Raw genomic sequence first — 15,066 nt, 5'->3', positions numbered from 1 at the left:
GGTGATCGTTCAGTCGATTTTTCGGAGCAAAGATTTATTCAACATGCATTTAGACTAAGAGGTGAGTTTTCCTCACTTTACCGTGAGTCGAATGCACCAATGCCGACCCACTAGATTATTTATCCTGGTTAGCATAGTACAATGTTGGATTAGTAGATCTGTATGATTATTCGTATTTGTTGGTTCTGTTTCTATGTTTATCTGTTACATATGTCGATATATTGCATTGGGTTGAGGTTGTACTACTTTTTGCGGTAGCCAACAAATGCAGGAGCAATCCAGATATGAGTTGAGGGCCCAATTGGCATACCAGATTTATATTGTGCGCTCAGTAGCAATCTAGATATGAGCTGAGGGCCCAATTGGCATGCTAGTATATGCTGTTATATGTATATGTGTGTTGGTATTTTGGGGGAACTCACTAAGCTTTGGCTTACTGTTTTTAGTTTAGCGTTTCAGGTACTTCTGAGGATCGTGGGAAGGAAAAGGCGTGATTATACATAATTTCCTGTTTTGAGCCACTGGGTCTTTGGAAAACTTTGATTTGAAATAATGGTTTTGAAACAATGACTCTCTTTGTAAACAATGTTGACTAATGGTTGATTTTGAAAATTTTAAATTTCCTTAAATTTTGGAGTGTTACAAATATGGACCTATTGAACACGAACCTATTTGTTGACACACAATACCTTCACAGTAATAGAGACCCATATATCAGATCCACACAATCAAAAAGAAAACAAAGATAAAACTGTCATATTGGATACCCAAGTCAAAGTTCAAGCACTTAATAGAAGAAATCTCAAGAGAAACAAAAAGACGATTGAAGAAATCAATGCTGAAGACAAAGATACAAAGAATCATGTTCAATCAATTTAGAGGCCGCCTCAAAGTCAAATATGGCGAACGAAGAACTATGTGATATGATATTTGTTATTCTCTGAAAAACGAAAGCATAAGAGTTAGGCTCTTATGGGTGGACCCACTGCTTTAGTGAAAGTCGATTTGACGTGACGAGTTCTTGAGGATAATTCGAGCCTGGTTCTTAATTATTTAGTCTTAAGGACATAAAAATCTGAAACATGCTTTCCACGCGAGTAAGGCTAATTAAAGTATAATGTTTAAATAAAAGCTGTAGTTGGTTTATTAGTTTGCACCGTCGAGCTTTTTCCTAAATTTGGGAATCTGTGAAAGATGGAAGGTATTGTGATGGTTGTATAGGTAGTGATTCCATTGGATCTTCCCTCAATGTAAAGTCTGATCATGTGAAAAAAATAGTGAAGTGTTTTTAGTTTCTAGTTATTTAGTTTTTATTGTAAGTTCTTTTTATCTCATACACGTCTTTCCATTTCAGTTATAATGTTTAATCTTTTTATTATTTAAGGGCAAGTATGGTTTAAGCTTGGGGAGATTTAGCCATTTTATTCATCTTTTAGGTTAGTTTTTATTAGCATTTCGCATCATATTTTATGCTTTTTCATATGCATTAGTTTAAATATTGTTCAGCTCATGTTTATCATCAAAATTTTCGTACTTCTCATGTTTTTATGTCGGTTTCAGATAATTCGAGTGGAGCAGTACTTTGGAAGCAGCTTTGGATGTATATTTGGAGCTTAATTGAGCTAAAATACCTGAAGAAGCTGGAAGTGGGGTTAGATTTGCTGAAACTGAAGAGTTTGCGTCTGAATCATGCGTTTTATGAAAAATATGATCATGGATTCTCAAAAATACGATTGCATTTATGCATCGAGGATTTGTTAGACCGAATATTCATCTGGTGTCTTTTTAGATAAAATACGATCGTGGAAACCTAAAAATGCGATCTCATTTCTCTCATGATGTCTTAAAAGTGTTCAAAATAGCAACGTACTTCATTAAACAAAGTTTCTAGGATTTATTCCAAAAATGCAATTAACCATGCGATCGTATTTTCCAAAAAATGCAATCACATTTTTCACTTTCTTGCTCCGGAAGTTGTTGGCTCATATATAAAGGCTCCCTCTCACGATAAGTTTTAGCCTTGGACGTTCCCAAACGACAAAACAATTTTCGAAGGCGATTTGCTACACTTTTTCATCACTTTCTGAAGATCTTATGGTTGTGGATAATCTTAGTCAATTATATTATTAAGAATTAGTAGTTTAATCTCCTTTTTAATAGTTTTGATCGGATTTTAGCCATGTTTGGCTAAAGCCTAGATTTCAGTTCTGTATAGATCAGCACTTTTCATGTAATCAATCATTAGATTTAGTTTTTGATTTGTGATTATATCTAGATTTTTTAGTTTTGTCTTTAATGAATGTTTGATTTTGATTCGTTTTGGCTTGATGACCTAATTTATGATTAAATCAATAAGTTAACCAGTTGAAATCCGTAATTATTTTATCAATTTGGTAATAAGTAATAAGTAATAAATCAGTTCTATGTTTGGATTTGACTTTATTATAAACTGAAATTTCATATCTTTATGCTTCTGAGCTTGTGAGAAGTATTGGATATTGTTGGGAGTTTTACACATATCTTAATACGATTTTTTTGAATTTAATTAAGAGCTTGTTTAATTAGATTAGTAAAAGGTTAAGGTTAAGTGAAGATCTTGTTTTGGTTAATTTAAGTAGGTAAAGGGGAATATATTAGTGTTCGTTAGTTTTTCTCAGTACCAATTTAGATAGAACACATTTTGAATAATCAGGTCATTGTTGATTGCATGATTACGAAAGTCGCAGTAGAACTGAATTCGTTTTTATTGCTAAATTTTATTTAGTTATTTTTAGTTTTAATTAATAATCGAAATCCCCCGTTTCATATTTTTTGTTTTATGACTAGTATGTGTCTTACGCAAAGATGCATTGACCATTAGGCTATGTCCCTGAGGATTCGATTCTGCTTCCCTGTGCTATAATTTAGTACATTCGAGCAATGGAATTTTATTTGCTTAAATCGTGCGCGACAACGATTTAACACCTACTAAATAATCAAACATAAAAAATAGAACACTTATTAATAAACAAACGTTTTGTATAAACAAATTTTAATTTAAACATCACACAAAACCAACTTCTAATATGCAACGTTTTACCATCATGAATTATATGTATATCTAATGTTACTGAAAATCTACAATATATGAGGGTTTAGGCCTGCTACAAAGAGGTTAGGCCTGCTACAACAGAGCACACAAAACCATATGACTACTACCTTTCGTATTATATATAAAAAACTTCTATTTTGCATAAACAATCACCTATTTTGTATTTATAGGGTGATGTATATTGGAGGAAATTTTATAACTCTTATTTTATATAGGTTAAATTATAGAAACATTTTGACTGTCTTTATTTACTTTAAGAACAATTCTAACATTATTAAACAAATACTAAATCAACACCAATTAATTAATATAAGCAAAAAACTCAACAATGTACAATATCATACATCAAAATATAGTTGATTATGTTAAGTAACATGCCTTTAACAATTGTTAATAAGTGATCAATATTTGACCATTATTAATAAGTAACATATCTTTATGAACCAATAGCTTAAATTAACATTGTTTCAGTTAACATATGCCAAATATTAAAATTTAATTTAATAAAACCTTATAAAACATGTATAATTAGACCATATCAATTAAATTTATTCAAATATATAAAGGTCGTGGTCGAGATATAGGTGTTGATATTCAAATGAAAATTTCAAACACAACAAATATATCAATTATGTAAACTTAGAACAACAGGGCATGGAGAATATTGATGATTTTGTATCATCAATGTGTATTTAAGTGTAATGGATTGACTTGTTGACCAAAAATAAATCTTGATGAATATTAAACAAGTAAGGAAGGTGCGGAGTGCACACTTGTTTAAATTCATTCAAGATTCAAGTAGACTGTCATTTAGGGGCGAAGCCCCTAAACGAACGGTGGTCCGGGGGCAACGCCCCTGGGAGCGGGGTTCAAGGGGCGGCAGCCCCTGGCGGGGTCCAAGGGGCAAACAACTGCCTTGACAAATGAAGTACTTAATCATTTTGGTCATCATTTTTCTGGTACAACAATCACGAAAATCATACTTCATATTCTCTGTTTTTTAAACTCTTCTAAGTCTTATCTGATTAAAGGTTGGGAGTACCACCCAAATACTTTAATCTAAAAGTGTTCACACGATTCTCAGAATTTTCAAGCCTTTTATTACCCCGATTTTCTAACAGAGAATGATCTATGTAATCAGGGTCGGTCCTGTAAAATGAAATATTCTTAAAGGCCCAGGACGAACAAGAAAAAAAGGGTCCTTATCTTTATTATAATTTTGTATTTTAACATAAAAATATATAATGAAAAAAATTGGGCCCTATGCAGCTGCCCACTTTGCCCCCCTCCTCCCCCCCCCCCCTCTAAGCCCCCATGTATGTAATTGATACAAAATAAAAATAGCAAATCCCATAGGTGGTGTGGAATACCCACTCAATCATTTTCTGGTGTTAATGAGGTTTTAGATTTTACAAGAAAATGGGGGTACTGTCCAAAAAAGAAAGAAGCACTAACCGGTATTATATACGGATGTCTTTGGAGTTTATGGAAGGCGAGGAATGATCGTGTTTTTAGAGGTGAGGCATCAAAACGGGCGATTATTGTGGATTCCATAAAAGCTATCGTATTTACGTGGAGAAAGCATAGAAGTCAAACAGGTGAAAAAATGGAGTGGGATAAGTGGTGTGTATCACCATTAAATTGTATATAGCATATGCTTTCTTTTCTCTATTGGATGTAAATTCTGGCCCTAGTATCTTGCTAGGGTGTTTTTTCAATAAAATTGCCGGTTCAAAAAAAAAAACATAATTACAAATAGTGGAAACTAACTTCTTGCTTTATTACTTAAACTAATTACTTATATCTTATTTAAGTAAGATTATATTATAAAATATATTTTTAGAAATCCATATTAGTTACTTACCGTTAATCCATGTTTGCACATTTATGATTAAAGACTATAGTTGCAGATATATTATTAATTATAATCTCTGTTTATTTTCAAAATTATTTTATACCAATAATCGTGTAGTACACGAGTTATAACCTGATTATCTAATAAATAATATTATAATTGAAAAAAAAAAAAGAACAGTCGGATCCTGCCACATGGCTGAAAATCAGTCTCCATAAAAGACTGTAGGAGGGAACCTAATTGCTATATATATATATATATATATATATATATATATATATATATATATATATATATATATATATATATATATATATATATATATAGGGTTAGATTATTTTGTTTTTATTAACTATTGTGTGACAGAATGCACAAATCTGGACCAACAGATGGAATTCATCAATGGACATGATTTGAGAGTGTATGATATTACAATGGGATAGCATGTACCATATAATCATACAAATTTTAGCAAAAGGGTATTTTAGACAATTAACTACAATTATAAAAGGAAATTTTCGGATATTTATGGATAATTAATTCTCCTAATTTTAAAAATATGAATTTTTTTAATTAATACAATTTTAATTCTAACATAATTTGTAAACATAACCGATTTTATTCTGTCAGAATATTTTTTTATTTAGAATGATGCTCTTTCAGAATTTTATTCTATTAGAATATTATTGAGGAATAACAAAGTTCTTGAATCTGAGGTTGAAAAATAGCAACATTCTAATATATTCTTATACATCCAAACTTAAATACAAATTCATACATATTCTTACAGACTAAAAGTCTTATACATTTTAATATAATTATACATATTCTAAGAGAATATTAACAAAAATGAATAAAATTCTTAAAAAATAACAACATTATTAAAATGTGAGTATGATCAAACTTTATTCATTCTTCAAGTTATTCCTATTAGGTCTTCAACACATTCTTCCAGCCATTCCTATCACAAATACAACAAAAACTAATAATGGTTAAAAATATGTTGTTTGCAATTAACTATCACTTTATATATTCTGATAGAATACATAGAATATATTCTGGCAGAATACATAGATTTTATTCTGGCAGAATATATTCTGACAGAATACCTAGAATACATTAAAAAGTATCGTATTTACTGCTAATATAATTTTTAGATTCCAAATACACAATAACAAAGGGAGAGTAGAAATTGGAATTCAAAATCACAAATTGAACCAAAATAATACACAAACAAATTACTTACCTTTTTAAACAATTTTCTAGAACAAGATGAGTAGCTTTCACCGATCTATATTGGCATATGATATTAAGCCTTTACTATGTTGGTATATGAAATCAAACAAAATTAATTCAATTGTTTATCCATGTGCAATGATGATCCTAAACAAAAGTTAAAGAATAAGAAGATAACATGATGAAAAAAAATATTTGACTTTTTAGGTCAAAACATAGATTATGTTATTGTGATTTCAATCTTTCATACCCACCATTTTTAAGACACACCTTCTGCAAACTCGACAATGGTGTGCTCTTGGAGGCTTGTATGCAGGACATTTGTCACATCTTTTTTTAAGTGCTTCCTGAAATATGCATCGTATTTATCAAGAAAAAGATATAAGTGATTTCAAGTGTAAACAATGTGAAATCGATATGAAGTATTTATTTGGTTGAATTCCTTGTGATTTTGATTAGGTATAAAGTATTCTAACAAGTATTCTACAACAATAAAACTAATTGGGATATTTCAATGTATTCATATATGATTCGTTATCTTGAACAAAGTTTTTAACCTTGATCATCACCCTTTGGGTCAATTTAAACACAAATAATCACCGAATTCAATTAACATAAGCTGTTCTAAAGAGAAAACCGATATGGGTCTGATCAAAATATGTATGAAGAATTCGAAAGGGGTATGAATAAAACGTGAATCTTACAGCGTCTCTCGATTCTTGATTTGAGCCATCATTGTCCTCAATATTAGGGAAATACCCAGATGGGACACCACCAGGATCAGTGAGAACGGAGACGAAAAACGAGAAAAGAGTGAACGATGCCAACGAAGTGAAGATCACGGCGTTTATCCAACCTGCTGGGCTCTGTAACCCTAACCAATCATCAAGAAATACGAAAACTGTACCATAATAGACCATTTCCATTAGTACCAAAACTGCTAGAATAGGGAACGATACAAATCTTCGCCATTTCATCTCGCTTGATTGCTTGATTTTGGGGAAGAGTAGAGGGTTGAGTCGGAATGGGTTTTCGATCGAAGGCCCAGGAAAGTGAGTGACACGAATTCCGTTTCCAGTCAAGATGCCCTTTGCCTGTTGAAATGAAAGAAGAAATTTTGTAATCGGGTAGTTGAGGAGGAAGATAGATGCGCAGTGCAGGGCGCCGATTGAAATCGATTTAGGGCTAATGTTCTATATTTATCTTTGCTTCTTGCGTGATATAAGGAATTGTTGTTAATCTACCATAATTAACTATGCAAAGATTACTATAATACCCTTAAATGATTTATTTAATGATTTAGTTTTTCCTAATTTCCTATTGGTGCATTCATGCACACAATAGTTGCTAAAAACATTTGAACCTAGCTCTATATATATATATATATATATATATATATATATATATATATATATATATATATATATTCACATAAGATGTTAGATGTCATATAGGCAATTTGTTGCATCCAAAGTAGCAATAACCATAATAGATTGTTTTATTTAGTAAAACCTTAGATTAATATTAAAATAGCAAAAAAATTAATGTTATTTAAAACACAATCGTTTATAATCTTTTTTTATATAAAAAAACTAGGTGTGAGACTCATGTATTACATGAGCTTTTTTTTAAAAAAAAAAAAAAAACTAAATACAAAATTCTAACCATTTGAAAAGTATGAATTTATAAGAAAAGTGAAAAAATATTGAATTATAAAAATTAAAGTGTTTTTTTTCTCTTTTAAATTTAAACAAATAATTTAGATAAATAAATAAAGAAAATTAATGAATCTTTAATTTGGTAATTTTGAAATTAGAAGGAAAGTTCATTAATGAAATTAATATGCATTTATTATTGAATATAAATACTATCTACAATTTAATAAAATGAAAAAAAAACCATAAAATGACTTGTGGAATAAAAATTAATTTAAAATAACCACAAAATTACATGTGGCAAAATAAATGAGAATGTGACATGTGTCAAAAAGATCTTTATTTATTAGGGAGGATGCACATTGTATGGTATCATAAAGAGCCATCCCATGATACGAGTTTCGGTAGATCCCATGCATGATTCTACGAATTCCATAGCGTCGACAAACTAAAAAAACAAATTTACATTTAATCGTGTTAAAACATCCCACATCCATTTGTTCTTATTACAACATAGTACTTTTAATTTTTTTATTAACAAATTGTACTTTAAAAATCCAATCCAATTATAACATTACGTTTTTAATTTTTTTTTATCACAACATTATATTTTGAAAAATCAACGCAATTACAACAGTGAAAATTGGGGAAGATGTAAAGACTACCATTAAAGCAGCCCAAGCGAGACTTACTGTATCCATGTCAATTATGTCCCTTATCTTTATGCTAGAAATATTCAATAATTGTATTGCTCACTAATAATAGTAGAATCCATGGTTATATTGCAAAAATTGGGTAGAATTTTCTAAGCACAATGATGTAATAGGAAGAAATTAAAGTAGAATGCTATAATAAACAGATTACTAAAAGTACGCTCCTATTTCTTTCATTTAACCTTGCATCATAAGGCCAAAAGTTTATTCAACATCTCACTATCAACCCCTTTGAGCTAACGAAAAGTAATAATTCTCGACAAATTTGGTTAATTTAGGTTAAAAATGTATCTATTCAAGCCACAGGCGTTTCTTTTGACTCATACAACTTAAAAAACAATCAATAAGCAAATTCCAATACCTTTTTTTTTCGTTTTTTCAAAACAAGTGGAACTTATATTTATTTTGTATTTTTCACTATGAATGAGTTTTTCTTTCCTTAACATATAATATAAAAGACGAATTTGTTTAACTTATTCGATTAACTTCCATTGATCAATCGTTTTTTGAAGAAATGAAGAAGACACGAATGACATAACAAATCATTCGACTTATCTCACACATAACTATAGTACAATAATGAAACAAAACACAACTTAATAAACAAAACTTAAATTACTAACTTAATTTTAGTCAACTCATTATGGTAACTACTAAAATACAATTAATGAACCAAATTACTATAGTCAAGTTAGAAACTTTTATCTCTATGATGAAGCAAACGAAGCATTGATATCCATTGGCTTTTCTTGATCATGGAAACATATTCCTGCCTTATTAAACAAAGAGAGCAAATACAACAACTCCTCATTCGATAATTTTGATGGTCTTTTATCTTCAAGATCCGCACTTCTAAGAATCCCCACAAGTTTTTCCTTAAAACTTCCCAAAAAGATCGATTCATCTTTCTCATCATCACTTGAATTAAAAACATCAAGTGGCATAATATTTTCATCAAAATTTGTTACTTTTGACAAATTTAAGAGCTCTGCGACCTTTTTCTTCTGCTTGAAAGTTGCACCCAATGTCTTGTTTTTCTTGCCAAAACATGTTTTAGTGAAAGCCCACCATTCATTGAGATTTACATCTGGGATTTCAGTTTTCAAATGGATTTTAACAACTGAAGAGTCGACTTTTGGGATTGGGATGAAATCTCTTTTGCTTACGTTCATGACATGCTCAACATCAGCAACCAGCTTCACATTAACAGCTAATCTATTGAACTCTGAGTCACCAGGGTTAGATAAAAGCCGAATAGCAAACTCTTTTTGAAGAAGAAGAGTTGCACTTCGAAAATGGTATCCTCCAAACACCAATTTAGCCACTAGAGGTGATGATATATTATAAGGAATGTTTGCCACCACAAGATCAAAATGTGGGAAATCTGTCTTTAGTGCATCTTTAGATATAATCTGCAAGAACCCAATTGGGATTTAGATCATCTGTAACCATTTCTAAATTTAAAAACTGACGTTTCGTAATATAGCTTCATTGAGACATTTCATCGAACAGTTTATAAGCAACTTATTTCTTGGAATAATGTACGACTTACCGTTAGTTTCTCGCTAAGCCCCTGTTCAGAAACACGAGTGTGAAGAGCCTGTACCATACGTTTATCAACTTCAACTGCAACAACCTTGTCTGCAACTTCAAGAAGCTTCAGGGTAAGATTTCCGGTGCCAGGCCCGATTTCAAGAACCGTATCACCCGGTCCCACACCAGAGCTCCTTACAATGGAATCAAGGATTCTCGGATTAGTAAGAAGATGTTGCCCCCTGCTTTTGTATAGCTGTAAACGATCCTCTTGATTACCCTTTCTTTTTCGAGTATAAACATCATTATTGTCCTCGTCGTCATCGTCGTATCTGTTCTTGAATGGAGGACGACCTGATTTCGCACGAAGCTGGTGAACTTGGACAGCGAGTTGGCGAAGAATATATTTCGGAAAACGATTAATGGAGGATTTGGAACATCGAAGCATACTGATAAAGAAGCTGCGAGGACCGTTGAAAGCTTTGAATTTCGGTTGCAGCTTGTTTTTCTTAAGTTATTTTGCTGCTTTCATGTAATGGAAAACAAAATAAAACAAATTTTACTTTGCAAAAAAGTGATTTATTAGTTAAATGCTAATTTAATTAACTGTAAAAATACAAAATAGCATTGTCAGTTTTGTTGAATTATATTATTCATCAATATTTTTAATCTGAAAAAACTGTAAAAATGGTCGGTTGCACTTTTTTTTACTAAGATTTAAAAAATTGGTCAGGATTTCATGAAAAAAAATGGTCAGGAATGGTCCCTATAGTTATCAATATTCTACAATTTCAGTCCAAAAATGTTTGAACTTGCACCGGTGATTGAAATTGAATAACTTTTATGGTTTTGGTCCCTCCCAAACTTATCTTTTTAAGTATTTGGTCCATATCAAACTCGAAATTACTAATATATGTCTTAAGTAATTAGTTTCTTATTTTCTTTGATTTCATTTTTATTGTTATTATCATTAAACTATATAAAAGACCCACAACTATCCCCACCCCACCCGACCCTACCCTTCCCCTTATCATTCTCTCTCTCTCTCTCTCTCTCTCTCTCTCTCTATTTATCTATCTATCTATCTATATATATCTCTCTCTCAAAATCCTAAAAAGTGTTCAACCTTCATCCTTCGAACCTTGGCCACAAATGTTTAAAGGGACTTCAAACCCAACCTAAAAAATTGAAGATGAGTCATGTGTGTCTCGATTTTTGGATATTTGAAGTTGAAATAAAACAAGATTTTGAGGGTTTTATGTTAAATCTAAGAACAAAAGTGAAGACGAAACTGAAGATCTAAGGGATGTGTGTTAAATATGGAGATCTAAAGATGAAACTAAAATAATATGTTGAGATTTTTGTGTTAAATATAGAGAATCTAATATGAAATTTTAATGAGATCTTGATTGTTTGTGTTAAATCTTGAAATATGAAGACGGAATCGAAGTTGTGTTATGTGTGGTAGTTTTTTATATTTCTTTCTCAAGGTTTATACGTGTGTTCTTGTCTTGACTATGGGGTATGTGTGGGTTTGTGTGTGTAGGATATGAACCCAAACCTTCATCTGGTTCATCATTGTGCATGTGTGTCTTGAATAAGGACGGGAGAGATAAATAGAGGTGTATGTGTCTTCATATGTGTTGAATCTAAACCTAGATCTCAATGTTTTTTATTTGTAGGCATGTGTAGTGAAAGACCTTGTATGCTCAAGAAACATTATAGAATGATATTGTTAATAACATATGATCCTATAGGGACACACCTTATAGCAAGTTGCTATCAATTGATTGTTTATTAGTATAATTTGATTATTAATAAATATACCAACACTTGTATTTAATTGGAAAAAAAATTATTATTTGAGAAATAATATTTTACCAACATATTGGGAATTACTATTTCTAGAAAATAATAATAAAGAGAACAAAACTATCTATATATATATATATATATATATATATATATATATATATATATATATATATATATATATATATATATATATATTTACCATATGGTATGATTATTAAAGTTGTGTACAAACTTTTGGACACTTTAGGTAACCAAATGTTTACAACTCAACGAACTAGACATGGGATATGTAATAAGCACTTAGATTTTGTCTCTTTCACTATGCGTGGGAGGGACATGATTTTGAATTGTTTATTACTTAATTCCATGCTTGTAAGAAAACCTTACCTCTTCACTTTTTGGTATTGACTTTTGTATACATTTGATGGTATATAAATAAGGCATTTACTAGTCATTTTGTTGGTGTTTTTGCTCACAAGAATCCTCTCAAATGGCAGCTAAATTCTGGAAACTCTAAGCCTATCCCTCTTTTCTTTTGTCTTGAATTTGGTGCTAGAAATGAAGACATAAGTTGCTTCTCTTTAAGCACTTATTTGGTATAAGTCTTAAATGTTAAGAACAACTTTATAACAAGTGCTTACTAGCTTTTTTAGCGGTGCAAAGTTTTCTTGGTGGAAACATTATAGAGAGCTTGATTTAGAGCTTAAGTCATCTTCATCAACTTCCTAATTACCAAAAGGAACTAAAGTCTTCAAATGTTGTTTCACTTTCTTCTTCTTTGGTTGTGTATAATCTTTCTAAGTTCTTGAAAAATGATCATTGGCGGGTATAAAATGGTTTTATTTTATTCAAACCAAAATGTTTTCTTTGTGAATTACGTCTAATTTTGTGTTTATAATTGCAATATTATGAATAAAAATCTAACAATTGGTATCAGAACAATTTTTGCAAGATTAGTTATATTATTTGTTAAGTTGATGAACCTTTGTTATTGGAAAACATGGATGGTTTTCTCTTTGCAAGAAAAATCCATACATATTTTCTTTAACAACTTTATAATTGTTATTTTTTGGTGACAAAAGTTTACATGCATTTTTTGTCATAAAAGTTGTTTTAGAAAAACAAAGAGTTGTTACATATATATATATATATATATATATATATATATATATATATATATATATATATATATATATATATATTGTAACAACGTAAATTTTCAAAACGATTTTTCATTTTTCAAACATAATATATCTCATATAAATCATCTCAACTCAAGTGTAACAAATGTGATCACGGTAAAACATATCCCAGAATCTCAAATACAAAATCCTCTGTCAGTTTGTACAAATCATGTCGGCGCCTTCCCGCGATCCTCGCTAGTACCTGAAACACATATCACATAACATGGTAAGCATAAATGCTTAATGAGTTCCCCAAAATACCACATACAATACATAAGCCACTCGAGGCTATAACTCGGTAAGACCCTCCGGTCAATGTGTCTCAGCGGGACCCTCTGATCCCGTAGCTCGTTGGACCCTCCAGTCCGGTCTATATAACACATAGCATACATATATCACAACGCATATAAACTCAAACATACACATAACACATAAGACCCTCCGGTCTGCACATAGATACCACTCTAGGTAATGTATAGTGAGAAGACTCACCTCGTATGATGTCTAGTAAACTCTCGTGCTCGATATCCCTGATCTAGCCTCCGCCTATCAAAATGATAATGTCTCTAATCAATACTCTTCTCATGTTCTCATCTCTAAGGAATGGGTAGAAGACCATTCTACCCTTCTATGGCCTCTCTCTTGAATCAGTTTGACCAACCCCCAAGGTCAACTGAAGTCAACTCTAGTCAACGGTCCACTTTGACCAGACTCGTCGAGTGCACTCGGGTGACTCGGCGAGTCCATGCGTCCCCTCTAAATTCTCCTAAGGATTCACTCGACTCGTCGAGTTATCCTTCACTCGACGGGTTACCAATGACCACGAATCGCGGGGCAACCCGATCCGACTCATCGAGTTCTCTCATGGACTCGGCGAGTTTCCTCCATGGCAATACTCTTTTGACCTTCTGAGGTCAGATCTGTTTCTCTAACTTATAGATTTGACCTTCTAACACCCAAAAGTCACGTAAAGGTCTGAACTTAGTGTCCATGCATGGTGTATCTTGCATTATATACCATAGAAACCCCATTATTGCTTCCTAGCTTCAAAACCCTATGATTACTCGACTAAAGCTTCATACTTTCTGATTCTCTGGACCTAGGAAGGTCCAGATCTATCACACAACTCGAAAGAGGGTTTTGATGCATTCAAGACCCCAAAAATGAAGTGGTTCAAGCCCTGACCCCAATAAATGGAATCAACACAATAGGGAAGAAGAGGGGTACGATTTGGTACCTCAGAATGAAGCTCCTTGCTTGAATATCTCAAAACAACAACCTCCTATGGTCCTTCTTGTTGGAACTCTTCTCTTCCTTAGCAAAATCACACCAAATAGCTCAAGATAGCTCTTTCCCTCACTCTACACACTCAAGATCGCTAGGGTTCACTCTTCTGGAAACATAGCCGCAACTGAAGGCCATAAGTGCCTTTAAATAGGGCTCAGGCCCAAAGATTTAGGGTTAATGTCCACAGCGCAGACTCGTCGAGTCGACTCACCGACTCGTCGAGTCCATTCATTAATCTGAGTCATCAGTCGCGACCTTACTCGACGAGTTTAGGCGTCAACTCGTCAAGTCCCTCTTCTTAACTCCAAAAATAAATACTTAAATTATGATACCTGGAAATCCGGATGTTACATATATATATATATATATATATATATATATATATATATATATATATATATATATATGATATGCATAAACTAGCATTGGACCCTTGTGTTGTTGTTTGTGTTGTTTTGTTTAGAATGGTTGAAATTATGTATTTATTCATATGGGATTTAAATAGTTATTTTTTCTTGTTTATTTTTGTAAGTAATAGATTAGTTTTTGATATAATTTATTTTGTACCAAAGTGTAACAATAAATGAAGATGGAACCATTTTTGAAGATCAAAAAAGGCATTTTTCGTAGCTTTTAAAGTGCAGGTACAAAGGAAACATTTTCTGAAAAGTGTTGCTCTTGGCCTAGTGCTTCATTA

At 31.8% G+C, this 15,066-nt stretch overlaps 2 protein-coding genes across 2 annotated transcripts; both read right to left on the bottom strand.

Moving 5' to 3' along the window:
* Positions 1 to 6,299: 6,299 nt before the first annotated feature.
* Positions 6,300 to 7,197, bottom strand: LOC145169070 (putative protein S-acyltransferase 15). Its single transcript, XM_079087651.1, has 3 exons — positions 6,887 to 7,197; positions 6,437 to 6,529; positions 6,300 to 6,329 (listed from the first exon to the last, which is right to left on the bottom strand). The coding sequence occupies exons 1-3, from the start codon at positions 7,157 to 7,159 to the stop codon at positions 6,300 to 6,302; spliced, it is 396 nt and encodes a 131-aa protein (XP_078943777.1). The 5' UTR covers positions 7,160 to 7,197.
* Positions 7,198 to 9,091: 1,894 nt separating this feature from the next.
* DIM1B (Ribosomal RNA adenine dimethylase family protein) lies at positions 9,092 to 10,614 on the bottom strand. The gene is made up of 2 exons (XM_079087650.1): positions 10,103 to 10,614; positions 9,092 to 9,962 (listed from the first exon to the last, which is right to left on the bottom strand). The coding sequence occupies exons 1-2, from the start codon at positions 10,529 to 10,531 to the stop codon at positions 9,258 to 9,260; spliced, it is 1,134 nt and encodes a 377-aa protein (XP_078943776.1). The 5' UTR covers positions 10,532 to 10,614; the 3' UTR covers positions 9,092 to 9,257.
* Positions 10,615 to 15,066: the final 4,452 nt, after the last annotated feature.

This window comes from Lactuca virosa, chromosome 4 (genome assembly GCF_052849685.1).
Source record: "Lactuca virosa cultivar CGN04683 chromosome 4, Lactuca_virosa_CGN04683_v6, whole genome shotgun sequence".
Taxonomy (NCBI): Eukaryota; Viridiplantae; Streptophyta; class Magnoliopsida; order Asterales; family Asteraceae; genus Lactuca; species Lactuca virosa.
The sequence above is the reverse complement of the archived record's forward strand: the minus strand, read 5'-3'. Positions and strand labels throughout refer to the sequence as shown.